The sequence below is a fragment of the Clupea harengus genome, chromosome 12 (genome assembly GCF_900700415.2).
Source record: "Clupea harengus chromosome 12, Ch_v2.0.2, whole genome shotgun sequence".
Classification (NCBI taxonomy): domain Eukaryota; kingdom Metazoa; phylum Chordata; class Actinopteri; order Clupeiformes; family Clupeidae; genus Clupea; species Clupea harengus.
The window spans coordinates 1,795,311-1,811,303 of record NC_045163.1 but is presented as its reverse complement, the minus strand read 5'-3'; the positions used below and the strand labels follow the sequence as shown (position 1 = coordinate 1,811,303).

Below are 15,993 nucleotides of genomic sequence, written 5' to 3'. Positions count from 1 at the left end.
CCATTATCAGGCGAGTGGAGGGCGTTTTACGAGACCCTATTAATGGAGTTCAGATGGGCTAAAGGTTGGGTTTCCGCCTTTTCAGATGTTGCAGTCATACTTCATTAAAGGCTTTTTCACGGCAGGAAGAGGCCTTCAGATCTACTGAGCACTTAAGAGGCTTAAACACCCACAAAAGCCACAGTGACACATCGTGTAATTGTTAGAACATTTCAGATCATAATTCTTCCGTAATGCCGGGCAGATGTTGTTTGGGTTTTTGTTTGTTTTAACTTGGATTATGTATAAAATTATTATAATAATATATTATATTATGTTAATTAATATTGTATTATTATCAAGTAAAATAATTTTGCATTCATAACCCTTTATGAGATTAAACAGCAGATGAAATGTGAAAATGTTTAAATAGGTTTCCCACCTGCACACATGAACTATGTACACTATGCTGAATAGGGCTGTGTTTTGGCATGGATGTGGTTATATATGTATAATAAAACAGGGGTTACGATACAATACTTTGCAATATATTATGATATTGTTAGCAAGGCAATATATTTTTAGGGAAACTGTCATAGTAAAGAAAACACACCACCATACGCATAAAATCTGAGTCAATTTTTTTAATGCAATCAGAACAGTGGGATCTGTCAAATGGCTGAAGATAGATTACAACTGAACTATCTGCCATCTTTGCATGTAAACTATTAATTAAAAATCGTGATTAAAAAACAGCGTTTTTGAGAATCAATACAGTATCACCAAACATAATGATACTCAAGTGAATGGATGTTTTCTTACACCCGTAATGCAGAAAGGATTAAAAGGGCTGAAATGGAGTCCTCAGTGTTAACGCTTTAAAGCCAGCTGTGGTCAGTCGGTGATGAAGGCATGCGTCAGTCCATGCAGTGTGACTGGTCGACGCTGGGCCCCTCGGCTCAGCTGTTGTGCCCACTGATAACACCATCTATCTAAGGCATCTCAGAGTGGACCTTAATTATGGCTCATACCTCATCTTAGGCAAACTAATCTCTTGAGAATGTCACCAATGGACCTGCTGTTGCAGTTCTTTTCAGACTTCACATGCCGTGTCAAATTTAGGACATTGTAGATGAGAATCTTGCGGGGGAAATGGTGGCCCTGTGTTTCAGGAAGCTTAGTCTGAATAAGGGCATTGAGGACTGAGCCCTCGGTAATAAAAACATCCCAGTCCCCCATTGATTTGAGCTATTGAATTCCCTGTGCCAAGGCCGCAGATTCATGCTATTGGTAACGTTTGTCCTTGAGTCATATTTTCTGTTAAGGTTGCGCTTGTGTTAATAAGGAGAAGGAGAAGGTTGTTACAAAAACAGTGTTTCTGAAGCAAATATCCAAATGTCCAAACGTTTTTTTTTGCTTACATACCTTGTAAATACCCGATCAATATCTGGAGCCACACTTCCTGTGGTTTGTCATAGTTTATATCCTATGGCTATTACACACACACACACACACACATACAGTACGTTCTCTCTTTCTCTCGCTCTCACTCACACACACACACACATACACAAAAAGAAACACCCACGCAGATGAAAACACTCAAATGAGGCTGCAAAGTGTCTAGTCAAAGCCACATGAGAAGAAAGACGAGGATGCCAGAGTGGAGATCAGACCTGAGCTAACGAGCACAGAGAGAGTGTCTTATATGTGTGCCAAACTTGCTGTGTGCCATATAGCCTGCTATTAATACTTGGCAAGGTGGAGCGATGAGAATGTGCTGATGTTGTGACTATTTAAAGCAGTAGCTTGCATGGTGAGGGAGACTGATCTGTTAGTTTAACACAACATGACCTGGGCAGTGTGAGGCACACACACACACACACACACACACACACACACACACACACACACACACACACACACACACACACACACACACACACACACACAACATGACCTGGGCAGCCGGCGAGCCACACTCTCCTCAACGGCACTTTGTCACATTTAATGACAACACAGCTCCCTTAACTCTGTGCCACTTCAACACGCACACACACACACGCACACACACACACACACACACACACACACACACACACACACACACACACACACACACACACACATTCACACACACACCACTATCAACATTACTGCATGGTTCACACTCACCCACGCAGTGGCAGGTCATGTCAAGGATATGGAAATCTGCTCTCTTCACGACAGAAAGGGAGATCCCCATCTTTAAAAAAAGAATATCTTTTATATATATATTAAGATATATTTTTGTTGAGAGCCACAACACAAGCATACTCATGTACATCATCAGACAGCAGCAGATCTGATCTCTTAGGGGACACTTCAAATGAAATCATTGAATGTGGACCTAGACGGTTCCTGACCTATTTGCATACAGACAGGTTCATGATGGAAAGCAGTGGGTTAAGAGAAGATTATTTTATAGCATTGACCAATCTTATCTTATGATTTCCAGTTTGTTGTTTTTAAAATAAAAAAAATCCTGTGTGTTCATAGGGGTGTTTCACCCATGACATCACTCGATGAGTTACGTATGCGCTTGTTTTCTTGTGTGTTTCTCACCTCTCCTCTGTTTTTCTCTAGGGGGCCATTTGTCTCCCTGGCAACAGAGTCACCGAACATCCAAGCAATGGGGATGAGGCTGGCAAGTTCCTGTTTGAGGTCATTCCAGGTAAGCACTGCTTTCTGGGGGCTTACTGATGAAGGGAGGGCAGTTACATCAGACGTGAATGCTTGTGCAGTCGTAGCACAAACAACTGTTCAAATAAAGTGATGTTTTCCACTTGACATTGCCCCAAAAAATGCCTTCTACCACTACAACCCTGCATCCTCTGTGGAACTCTCACTTAAACTCCTAGACAGACTTTGACATGGCGTGCTTCACTTTCTCGTGAGAAGCGGTAGACATCGTGCCTCACACATCTGCTGTGCACGTCTCTCTGTCTGAGCTCCATGGACCGCATTTCCTCTCAGGTGGAGGTCACTGGGGCCCAGCTGGTGATGGCTTCTCTGTGCTGACTCCTGCAGGTTCCCAGAGATATCCCCTAGAGTATCCATGCACCACCTCCTTTGCCCTGAGAGAGAAAGAAAGAGACAGAGAGAGAGAGACAGAGAGAGAGAAAGAGAAAGAGAGAGAGAGAGAGACAGAGACAGACAGAGACAGAGAGAGAGAGAGAGACAGAGAGAGAGAGAGACCGAGAGAGAGAGAGCTACAGGCTACGGGTTTATCTTTGTGAGCCCTGGACACGGTCGCGTGGCCAGTGGGCTGGTGGTACTTGCGGAGCGTCCGGCTGGCCTGTGCCGAGCAGGCAGTGGTGCGTGCCACAGACCTGGGAGCCCTCGGAGGCAGGAAATTGGATGCTGCTGCTGCTGCTGGAGAGTCTCAGTGCAGATGTCCCTCTCGTGTCTCGCTCTAATGGCAGATGATGAATCGCACTGAGCAGGCATTTATGTGCCGTCTGAGGGAGCAGCCTGCAGCCACAGCAGCTCTGGAGAATGATGAGGTCTGTTAGCCCTTAGCATAGGCACTTTTCTGCAGGCTGTGGGGAACCTGTCTCCTTATCGCTCTGTCAGTGTAGTCATATTAGGTCAAATTCAGCAACATACAGACGTTGATGTGCTGTTAGTGTGGCTTCAAATGGACCATAGGTGTGTGATTGTCTTCTGCACTTATTGACCCTCAGGGGTTAGAGACATGATGTTGACACCAGTGACTTTGCCTTGGGCTCAGGGGAATGTTCAAGGCCGCCTGGCCTGGTCCAAAGGGCAGGGAGTGAAGGTGACATGAAGGTGAGGCGAGTTGTTTTTCCCAGAGCCAGATATGCGAGGAATGTGAGTCTCAGGAGGATTTGTCCTCTAAACAGGCCAACAGCTGTGCTACTGGAACACTCAGACAGCCTGGTCCAGGATGTACAGATGTCACACAAACTCCTTAAATATCCCGTCTGTGGAGATGTACTTCTCCTCTGAGATGTACTCCTGACCTCCTCTGAGATGTACTCCTCTGAGATGTACTCCTGACCTCCTGTGAGATGTACTCCTCCTCCCTCTGCTTCTTCTCATGCTGTATCTCTGACAACTGACAGGAAGCACTGGGATTGTGCTCTAAACAAAGAACATTCATCTTCAAAACACTTGTGAACAAATAATCCGACTTCTTATTTTGTGTGCCATTCAACAAAAATATCAACCCTTCCCCCTTTTAAGCCATCATGATCAAAAGGGGAAATCATCGTTTGTTGGGAGTTCTTTCCTCTACTATTCACAGACAGGTTGTGGGGTGGACTTCTGTTTGCTGCTTAAGTCAGGAATTCAAGGGTCTGTTGAAGTTGCTCAAAGTACCTGCCGATGCTATCAACTGTACCACCAGTGGTTATTCTTAAATCTACATATAGTACTACGTATATGATAAAAGAATGTTTACACACACAATACGTAAGGTCTGGCTGGCAGGTTCATCCTGAGAAAATCTGTCCGTGCTGTAACATTGTCGGCAACCATTTCACGATCTTGCAACATATCTCATGATTAGTTCAAAGCCTGTGGTAAATTTGCCACATCCAAGGTGATTTCATGGCCCTTGAAGTCGTGAAACTTGTTTTCTTTTTTCACCCCTCTGCACTTCTCCTAACATAAATAAACCCCTTTCACTGGACTTTAATAGGGTCCCCATAACATATTTTGTTTACTCTTCTCCTGCTATTGATTTATTGACTCTGCTGGCCTGTAAATAACAACAGCTCTTTGTTACTGACCAAATCATATTTCTTCAGACGATTCATCAATAGGACGTTCTATTACGGCACCTGTGATGAGTTGATATCCTCCTGATGCTTTTACCTCACTTCTTTTCTTCTGAGCAGCGTTGATGGCTTTGAAAGGCCAGTTGGTATTCGTCTGATGTCCAGATCTATCTCAGCCTTTTGAAGGGGTGAGGAACCGAGAGAGCGAGGACAGAGGGAGAGAAAGGATGGCTGTGAGCACAGATGAACAGGGGCCATAATATCTGTGTGACACCTGTGTGAAATACTGCTCTTTGTGCTCCTCTCTATGAAAGCTCTCAGCCAGGAGAGTGCAGTGACGGCTCTAATGCAGTCAGCCTGTTGTGCCTAGAACATTCCGTCTTTATATTGACTCCTGGACGGAGGAAAGAACCCGTGAAAGAACTCTCTGTGCCAGAGATGCAGGGAAAACAATATATAAAACATATTGTCTGGCATTCAAATAGGAGAGAGAACCCAGAACAATGTCCTGCTGGCTTCTTGTGGATGATTAGAGTCATTGTTCAGTTTGGCAGCACTAGACAGATGGAGCATGAGGCCAGATTGACACACTTCTCCATGTGTCTCAGCATTGGTAGTGGTGCACTGCATAGAGACTGAATGCAAAGCATGTTACCCCCTGCAAGGACATAGGAAAAACAAAGAGAAAAATGACGTAGTGACTTAGCTAGAGATTTACTTTAAGAAAAGTCTAACTGCCATGAAACATGTGAGTTGCTTAGCAACAGGAGAGGCCGCCAGGAAATGTATTAGTTTATTAGCTGTTTGTCTCAAACTTTTATTCTCTGAAGTCCACTTTCCCACTTCACTCGTTAAAGAGGCTCCATCTGTTATTGTGATTTTGACAGAGACTGACTCAGAACGTTCCATCACCAACAGATCTGCTGATCAGATGAAATGGAACAGCCATTTGTCATCTTTCTAGAAGCCTTGTTTCACAGTGACATAACCAGTCTGATCCTGCAGTACAGGACTCTCCAATGAAATACAATGTGCAGCAAAGGTTTGATAAGAAACTTTGGGGCCTTATGCACTTTTGTTATTGTTCATGCATCGGTGCTTTCTCAGAGGCACACCAAATACCAAAGAACAGCTGCTGTGTTTGAAATGCAAATCCTGAGCCCAAGAATAGCTGTGTGGTGTTTTTTACCCTGGGAACCATGGCTGCAGCAGCTCCACCACCTCAGCTCTGCGTCTGTAGCTGTGGCTGGAAGTGATACTTGGGTGACAGTGGGGGGTCAGCTGGAACGCAAGAAAAGGGAAGTGAAATGATGGGGGTTTTAGAGTGGTCGTGTACCTGCTGAGAGCCTGACGTCAACCCTCTCTGCCCTCTGCCTGCCCTTCAGAGCTGCATGGACCGCGCTAGCTGGGGTAACTACTGTTTAATGGGCTGGTTCTCCTCGCCTGGTGCCCCGGTGCTGTCCTTTTACACCTTTATTAGTTGTGGTTTAATTAGCGTGCTGCCGTGGGAGCGGCCATTATCTCCCGGACCGAGGCACTAATGATGTGCAGACCCCGGCACAGCATGTTCACCGAGGAGGTCATGCGCATGACGATTTACGACACGCCGGATTTGATTCAGGAGGTTAATGCCCTGCATGTCACTGAGGGGAAGAGAGAGAGAGAGAGGGAAAGAGAAAAAGAGAGAGAGAGAGGGAGAGGGAGAATGTCAGACAGATGTGATGGGTGAAGTGGCAGTATCTTACTGCTGCTGTGCTTGGAGGAGCCCACAGGTGGAGCTTCACTGGTGATCTCTTTGACATGATGCTAAGCAGTGTGGGGAAATGGTCCTCACAGTCAACTACATTGATTCAGAATTGATTGAAATGTGCACCATAAACATGACAAATCCCCAGCGAATGCCTGGTACTAGAATTGATCACAATGACTACAATATAGTAGCACACTGGAAGTGTTACAGGATTGGAGGGTGGGGCCGGGCTGGGCTGGGCTGGGCTTGGCAGCAGCTCTCTAAAATGAGATTAAGGTCAATAACTTTTTAGAATCTCTAATTGGATGTTTTGGTAAATCGCCTGACTAGAGGGGCTCTTTCATGCGCCTGCTAATGAAGAAAGAGAGGGAGAGAGAGGGAGAGAGAGAGAGAGAGAGAGAGAGAGAGAGATAGATAGATAGATAGATAGAGAGAGAAAGCAAGAAAGATAGAGAGCGAGAGAGAGAGAGCCCTTGGTGAACTCATGCAGGGGGCGTGGGGGCTGTGCAGCGGTGCTCACAGGGCAGTGGGCTGTTGTGATGCAGCCCTTCTTGCTGCAGTCTGCCCCGAGGCTCCCAGCCCAGCAGGGAAGGAGGCTGAGCGGAGCGGAGCAGAGCGGAGCAGAGCGGAGCATCACTCATTACCCGCCAGGCCACCGCTGTATTACACACTTTGCTGTAATTTACTTCAAACTGCAAAGCAATTTATTTTACATTTGCACTCCACTGGGAAGGGTCTGCTGCCAGAGCAACAACACAGAACACAGCTCATCCAATCAGATGAGGCTCCAGAGCAACAACACAGCTCATCCAATCAGATGAGGCTCCAGAGCAACAACACAGAACACAGCTCATCCAATCAGATGAGGCTCCAGAGCAACAACACAGCTCATCCAATCAGATGAGGCTCCAGAGCAACAACACAGCTCATCCAATCAGATGAGGCTCCAGAGCAACAACACAGCTCATCCAATCAGATGAGGCTGATTTAAAGTCTCCTCAGTCACTCTTCAATTAAAGCTCCTGTAAGTGATACTGTATGGAAAACTTCAACTACCTGGCTTTACATTCAGATAAGTGTCCTGTAAATGGATGCTCTGAGAAAAACATACTCCTCTGTATTAACCTATGGGGACACCAGAGGAGAAAGGCATCCATGCATGCCAGTTATCTTCCTTGAACACTTTGAAAGGACTGTGGTGTACTCCTCCAATATACTGTAAGTCTGTCAGAAATTAGCAAAAAAAAGGTCTACTTTCAACAGTGCTGAGAGATGCATGTGGATTCTCACTTGAGTGTATTTCTTTTTGAACCCAACATCATCTTCTATTTATTCATGGTTTTGGCTGCAGGGGATGCCTGGTATTAGTTTGAGAGTGGTATATTTCTGATATATTGGATGCTGCAAGATAAGAGTATTGTCTAAATCTTGCTGAACCATAACATAATACAATTTTATACAGAATCTGATCTGAGTGTTCATTGTGTTCAGGTTGTTCCTTCTTGTAAAACATACACACACACACACACACACACACACACACACACGCACACATATTCTGTGTACTCATACAAATCCCCAGAGATTACATAGTCTTTGACAGAGGCAGGTGGGAGAGGCGGGGGCCGTTGTGGCCGTGATGCAGGTTTTAAGAGAAGCAGAAGGAGACACACACGGGTAGCCAATGACATATTAGTCCGCAGCAAATCTCCGTGACCAGTTGACCTCCCCCCGCATGTCCATAAAGCCGCTGAGAAACCCGATACTGCTCAGCCTCAGAGGCGGGCTGTAAATACATGACTGATCCATGATGTGTCAGCCGTGCACGCGGGCTGGAGAGACACAGAGACATTGGACATTGTGGGCAGCTTCCTTCCCCCAAGAGAGGACGTGGTGCCATTAAGGCCACTGCTGTGGTTCAGGGGAGAGAACTAAAGCAGAAGTCTAATCTATATCTCAGAACATCCTGACCTTTCTGCTGGGAGATGCTCGATGTGCTGAACTTGAAACCAGGGGAAGATTACAAAAGAAAAAAAGACAGTTATGCAGTGGACAGTTATATACCATAGATGTGTGCAGGACTAGACAATGTTTTCAAGCTTATAGCTAATTAAGTGGGTATAATATGAAATGACACATTACGTTGCCAAAAATCCACGTGACTGATGGGCATTTAAACCCAGGGCATGTTCTAACATCTAGTGCCTTGATTTGAATTTCGTAAAGGTCAGTGAATTATTCTAAAGGATTTCTGGCATTTTTCAAAACATGATAATGCAGAACATTTGCCTTTTTTGTCTACTAAGGATGAACAGTGGTCAAACCACACACAGCTGTTTGCAGTGTTGTGTGACCTGTTGAATGTCACTTATTTGGAAGTCTTTTCTCCCCTTCAGACTAAAGTCTGAAACCCTTTGGGATTCCTCTTTCATTGTGACAAGTGACAATGTGTTTCATGTGACACTGATCACTTGTACTTCCCTTTTCACTTTAGTTTTTTTTATTTCATTACTGCTGTACACATGCACCGAACCAACTGTCTGCATCCATAGAACAGATCCATACATAATATGCACTGTTCAGGCAGGTCATCTGTCACGGCTGGCAATTGAAGACTTCTGTGGGTGTTGAATCTGAAGTTAATTCCACATAGCTTCTCTAGTGAGTCAAATGTCATTGTATTGCCAAGATATACTCAGACAATATTGCTTTTCCTTGCCTGTTATTATGAAGCCTACACCCAGTGGTGCCATGGTAACATTGTTTCGATATCAAGCCATTTTTTACTGTCATACTGCATGTACCTGCTATCCTGACCTGTGTGGTTCTGATCTCCCTGAGACGTACACTAGATGAGATCCAAATCCCACAGGGTATATAGTTCCTGAAACCTCCCGCACCATCCCTGACTTTAATATCACCAGTATGTCACAGATACTATGCCCAGGACATCTCAGACCTTAAGTGAATCTGAAATTATAAGTAACCTTTACGGAACAGCCCTGCAGACACACTCTATGCCTGGATTTAAGTATGTGTCATACACTCTCTCTCCCCCCCCCCCCCCCCCCCCCCCCCCCACACACACACACACACACACACACACACAGATACACACACACACACACATACACAGATGGAGTCTGTATCCAGTGGTAGGCTGCTAACTTTGGGGTATTCTGGACACTGTGCAGTGTGTCTGTCTGCCTGCCTGCCTGCACTGTGCTGCTTTATGAACTCACTTAAACATATGAACAGGAGTTTCACTTCCATACACTGGAAACACACACACAGGCACTAAACAATGAGGCATTAAACCAATGTGTGTATCTGTTCATCCACAGACAATCCAAAGTTGTGGCATGCTGAAATCAAAACAAACACACAGAGTGCCAGGTAGAAAATATTTATGGAAGCATTAAATGAATCCAGACGCAGACATACACAAACAAGTGAATTATAACTGAGAGAAGACGAACTCATACAGACAGACATACACAAGCACGTACACACCCATCTGCACACACACACACACACACACACACACACACACACACACACAGACCAATTAAGTGTTTAGAAAACAGATCCCCAGAGGCTGGGTCTTCAGGTCATCCCTCTCTCATGCTCCTCTCAGCCACCCATCCTTCCTCTCCTCCTCTCCTCCTCTCCTCCTCTCTCTCTTCCTCCATTCCTTTCTGTCCAGCCCAACCAGCATTCCTCTCCCTTCCCTCTCCACTATGTCCCTTCTCTCCTTCGGATGCCCTTCGTCTGCGGCAGGTTATTTCTGTGAAAAGGGCTGAGATGGCGTTGCTCTTAAAGCACAGTCTTTTGCACCCCTATGTGTGTCCTGTGACTTGACCACAGGGTGTGTAGCCACTCGCAGTCGACTCTGGCCAGGTAGACATGATCACACGCAATCTCTCTTCAAGGTTAGTGAGAGCCATAATTACACAATGTTAATACCTGATGGCTTTCTTGGCAGTCAGCATTGAAGTCCTTCTGCAGCGGTGTGAAACTTTGACCAGAACTCCATACACTGTGTGTTTCTGAGCCCTCATATCTATTTTATGAGTTTCACAAGGTCATGAAATGATTTTCATTCTCCTCTGTCTTTGGATTGCGTTGTGCAACTTACACTAATCATTAGTACAAAGAACTGTTTTGTGCAACTTTTCGGGTGCTGTCATGGTGAAGTCGGGGTCTGTTTACATCTGATGAGAAGGAAAAATGTCCAAATGTCCCTTGCTGAACAATGAGAACATTTTGATCAAGTTTCCCAGATGGATGTACCGTAACCATGCCTGATTTTCCATGGTAACCACCACGTTCTGTCCACATTCCAGGCAGATGGAGGACAAAGAGTTTTCAAATTGACCAGAAATATAAAGACCTCCAAAGAGCAGAACGGGAGAAGAGAAAAAGAGCACAAGAGAAGGAAAGAGGAAAATATGCACCAAACAAATTCCACATATCTAAATGTAGCCTTGGAGCAGAATGGACACAGTGCAGCGTGGCCGGAATGGTAGCGCCATCTGGGCTCTTTTGGCCTCCGCCTGAATGGGAGAGGCAGAGAGGCAGAGAGAAAGAGAGAAAGAGCGGAGAGACAGAAGTGAGAAGAAGCGAGCGGAGGAGAGCACACAGTCCCCCATTGTCTTGGCCCTTTGCAGACAGAGGCTGGACAGCAGCCAGGTATCTCTTTCATTGCCAGGGAGCTGGGGAAGGAGCTGGGCTGTGGTCTATACAGGCTCAGAGCAACCAGGACACACACACACACACACACACACACACACACACACACACTGGCAGTCTTCTCCACCTTATCTCCCCAAGAGGGACATTTGTTGACATTTTTTGTGTGGAAATAGAGATAAATTCATGGCAATGAATCACAGGGTTTAAGTGCAGCTGTGTGCGGCCCTCTGCTATGAATAGCTCTTTGCTTTAGATTTCTGTGCGCTGAGAAACCCTCTGGTTGACCTCATGATGACCCGTGAATGTGAAGGGTTCTGGACAGTGGAGGCCCTTATGAGTCATGGTGGGCCGTTTGCGATGATCAATTCGGCCCCCTCGGTTCACTGCTTGGGTGTGACGCAGGCTCTGGTTCTCGTTGCTTTTGAAGACCACAGCCTCAGCATGCAGGTAGATAAGGAGCTGTTCTGTGGTCAGTGGGGGTAGCGCCGAGGCAGACTCAGGTAGATAAGGAGCTGTTCTGTGGTCAGTGGGGGTAGCGCCGAGGCAGACTCAGGTAGATAAGGAGCTGTTCTGTGGTCAGTGGGTGTAGTGCCGAGGCAGACTCAGTGCGTCACTAGCAGTGTTTAGACTGCAGATGCACTGTTTAGATGGATGCCATGCTGTGTCTGTGCCTGTTGGCTCCTGCATTCAGATTCACGCCTGGACGGAATCGTCCTAATTATCTGGGCTCAATAGAACAGGCTGAGGGAGACGGTGACGGCGCTGTGCGGTGTGTTGTGGTGAGTCAGCGGGAGAGAGAGCGGCACGCAGGAGGAATACAGATTGAGAAAGTCCTGGTCCATGCAGAAACAGCTGCTGGAATATAGAGAAAGGCATGGTCCATGCAGAAACAGCTGCTGGAATAGGGAGAAACATGACGCTCCCCCGGATACAGCTTTTGTCATTCCTAAGCAGAATGAAAATGAGATGCAAAGAGCCTCCTGATGTTCTTCCCTCTCGTGGGGTGATGTCATGCGCAGGAGCTGCTTTACATACGAGTGATAGCCAGACGCTAGTTTGCATAGGTCATCACTTCTGCTCCATATGTGGACAGTGTCGACTCAGCATCCGACTTGTGTCCTGTGGAGATGAAGGCTCACTGCAGAGTACACAGAGCTTCCTGAGGCTGAGAGGTTGGATATGCCATAAACCATCCACCAAAGCTGCGCTGGTTTCTGTCTTACGTGTTTTTATATCACGTGTCTTGTTTTTTTTATGTTTTTGGCTTTTAAATGATTGGGGTTCAGATAATGAGGGCTGCTGCCACGTAGCGTGAGTGAAACGCAGATCAAACAAGCAACTCAAGGTTTTATGGCAGTTAATCATCTCCTTCCTCTGTTGGGTCAGTGCTTGGTGGGGGTAGTGCCCTGCTGCTTGTGTAAAGGGGGGAGGACCGGCCCTCTCTCTCCCCAACGTCTAATAAAGCTGAAATATCTGGCTGGGCCCCGGGCCCTTACTCGGCTCAGCATGGGGGCTCTCCGCTGCCGCAGGCTGAAGTTCTGCCAAAGTTTGAGTGTTTCCTCTGAACCGTCTGACCTAAGCTGAGCTACTGAAGGAGTCCAATGCTGAGGTAACAAGCTCCTTCACAGAACGTCACAAAAGATTCTGATGCTGCTGAACGAGCTCCTTCACAGAACAGAACGTCACAAAAGATTCTGATGCTGCTGAACGAGCTCCTTCACAGAACAGAACGTCACAAAAGATTCTGATGCTGCTGAAGGAGTCCAATGCTGAGGTAACGAGCTCCTTCACAGAACAGAACGTCACAAAAGATTCTGATGCTGCCTGAGAACCACTTTGATTCAGAGAGACACAGCCTCAATCTCAACACATTTAGAGCCAACTTCGTTTGAATGTGTTAGTTGAGTACATGATTCTGAGCTTCTGACAGAAATTACTTTTGTTTTGGCTTTTCCACCGGTTTTGTGAAAGAATTCAAATTAGATGTGTATGTTGCATGATTGGATCCCATGATTGGCTGAGCATGCGGTAGCATTTAGTGTGTCATGTTAAACCTGACTCAATGGCGTGGCGCTCATAAACTTGACATTGTGTTGGCCATGGACGATGGAACTCGTTCCCTTTTGAAAAGCTAGTTGTACTGCCCTCATGTGGCCCTGCAGATACATGCATCTTTAAAATAAATAGGATATCTTCCCTAATATTTGGCTGCTTATAGATTTAGATTAATGAATCAATGTGTTGTATGTGTATGTCGTGATATTCCGTATTGAATTCAAAAACATTGAATATGTAGGAAAAGTAACTCTTTTGATGAAGACATAATAATACACTTTAATCCTTTGTATGAGTGTAGGCACTATTTTCACTACATTTCAAGATTCTTTCCCTCCAAATTCTCTGTCCTCTAGAGAGATGCTGGAAGGAAGAGTGTTATGATCCGACTTGGGGAGACCAACAGCGGAGTTTACAAACATACGTTTTTTAGGGAGGGGCGTAACGGAGAGAGAAAGAGAGTTTTATTACCATTTATCAGCCTTCACTGATCCAGTGCATTGTGCAGCCAGGGTGGTAATTACTGAATGAAGTTGTCTGCCAGACTTATCAATGAACAGCAGAGGAGTCTGCAGAAAGCCTGTCTGAGAGTGTCTGTGTTGTGATGGCATTGCCACTGGGTTACTGGCCAGCCATATGTCTGGGGAGGGGGGGGGGTGTGTTTCATTCCTAGATGTGATGTTGCTTTATAAAGAACATTATGTAGGAAGAAACATGGAAGTCATCCATCTGAAACATGAGTTCTGAATGAAAATCATGTCCATACTGCACCCCTGGAATCCACTGCAGTCTTTGGTCATTCTTAAGTCGGTTAATATGTATTTATTTGGCACATAATCAGTATAACCTGGCTGCTTTAAGCACTGGGTTGGAGATGGTGGCTGAATGATTTGATGTATTTTGTGCACCAGCAACATCTAATTACAAGAGTATGTTTAACCTTCAGAGGGTCCTCTATCATCAGCAGGCATTATCTGTGGCGTTTGTATGACAAGCTAGTTAAGTGCTTTGGCACAGGCCTGCTATTAGTCCGGGTGGGAAGTCTGTTTGCCATCAAGATGTGTGAGTCTGCATGTGGGAGTGTAGAGAGAGTTGTGATTCGAACAACGAACCCAGACGATCTGAGCAGCCCAAGTGTTTCCAGCATTTCCTCCTCTGTTTTCTGCTGTGATTGGTGGTGAGAGTAGGTCAAGTCCCAGAGTTAGTCCTCTCTCATGTCGTTCCAACATAAAAAATAATTTGGGTGTTTTGTCAAAGGGTGAACAAATCCACAAATGTCTCTTTTCTGAAGTAATTACCATTAATGCACTTAAAGCCACATTGAATGGTGATGGTAAAAGCCAACATTTTTCTTAACTGGGTGGCTGAGTATTAAGCAAATGAGGTTTTGCTCCATGCTTGTCGCGGGTCACCATGAAGGAAAAAGCACAAGTCATAGGTTTATCGTCCCTCATGATGGGCATGACTCTGGCCCCTGGGTTAGTTCTTCTCTCTACTGCCCCCATGTGGTGTGGACATGTATGGCACCTCTGTGTCATGTAAACACTTCTGTGTGGTCATAAATCAATTGTATTCAGTCTTGAGTTCTTATCCGTACTTTTTTGCGTTTCTGAATGCAACCTAATTATTCTACACAGTGCCCTTGGTATTGATCTGCTCCCAATTAAGACAGATTTAACTGTTGTTGTTTTTTTCCAGAGTGATATTTGGGTCAATCACAGAGGATTGTAGGATCACTGAGGCATGCCTGATCACTTCACAGAATCAGGTTTAATTCCCGTCCCAGGCAATTAATGTTGTTATTGTTTTCAAAAAACTCTCTGGATGAACTGAAAACTTCCTCTGCAGTGCAAGTGATTGACTTCCTGTCTCTGATGTCAGAGAGTCAGCACACCTCACAGGCATTAATGATCTGCAAACGTGAGCCAACAATGAGATGTTATAGCACCTTCTTTAAATCTAGGGGAAAGGGAAAGGCTTAAAGACAGCTCTCTCTCTCTCGCTCTCTCTCTCTCTCTGTGTCCTGTGGTATTGGGAAGAGAAGCTTGGAGTTAACGTGTTTCTCCCTGCAGTTCTCATTGCCTGGCCCGCATTGCAGTGGCAGATGTATGTCATAACATGTAAATAACATAATGGTGTTTATGGGATGCCTAAGAGACCTGCTGTTATTCAATCTCACAAAAGGCACCTCACGTTCTCCCCGCAATGAATCACTCTTTGATGTGCCATGCAAATCCGTCCGCCTGCCTATTGAGCACCACTTGCCCGGGCAATACGATCTATCCAGGCATAATAAATAAGGGGTTGGAGGGGATATAAAAATGAGTTCTGGGACTTTATAGTTCATACTTTCACTGCCGTTATTTATATCATATCATGTGTGGTGCATGATGGTGCTGCTGCCTCTTCCTTATTCTGTTATCCCTCACGATGTACGCACTCTGCCTGCCTCTTCTGATTGATAGGCCTGTTTTGTGGCTTATTTATTAATACTGGTCCATATTTTATAACATATCAAGTACACAGCATATTTGTCTAATAGGGCTAGAGATTGTTTGTTTATTTCATTAGCATTGACTTGGGAGGGGGTTGATCTGGCTGTTTTGTCCACCAGTGCTATAAACATGCTTGTAAATAAGTGATCGAAATGGTCATGTAATTATGTCCAATGTTTGAGAAGTGATACTGAGCAAAGCCATAAAAGTAATACTTCACCCTTTACCACTTTTA

The 15,993-nt window shown here is 45.4% G+C and overlaps 1 protein-coding gene across 6 annotated transcripts in view; it reads left to right on the top strand.

Annotated features, from left to right (window-relative positions):
- arhgap24 (Rho GTPase activating protein 24) overlaps positions 1–15,993 on the top strand; it is a 91,174-nt gene that overhangs the window by 35,470 nt on the left and 39,711 nt on the right. For all 6 annotated transcript variants that reach the window (XM_031578377.2, XM_031578379.2, XM_031578378.2 and 3 more), the window contains one exon: positions 2,605–2,692. In XM_031578377.2, coding sequence (XP_031434237.1) covers positions 2,605–2,692 — 88 coding nt within the window. The remainder of the gene's footprint in view (positions 1–2,604; positions 2,693–15,993) is intronic.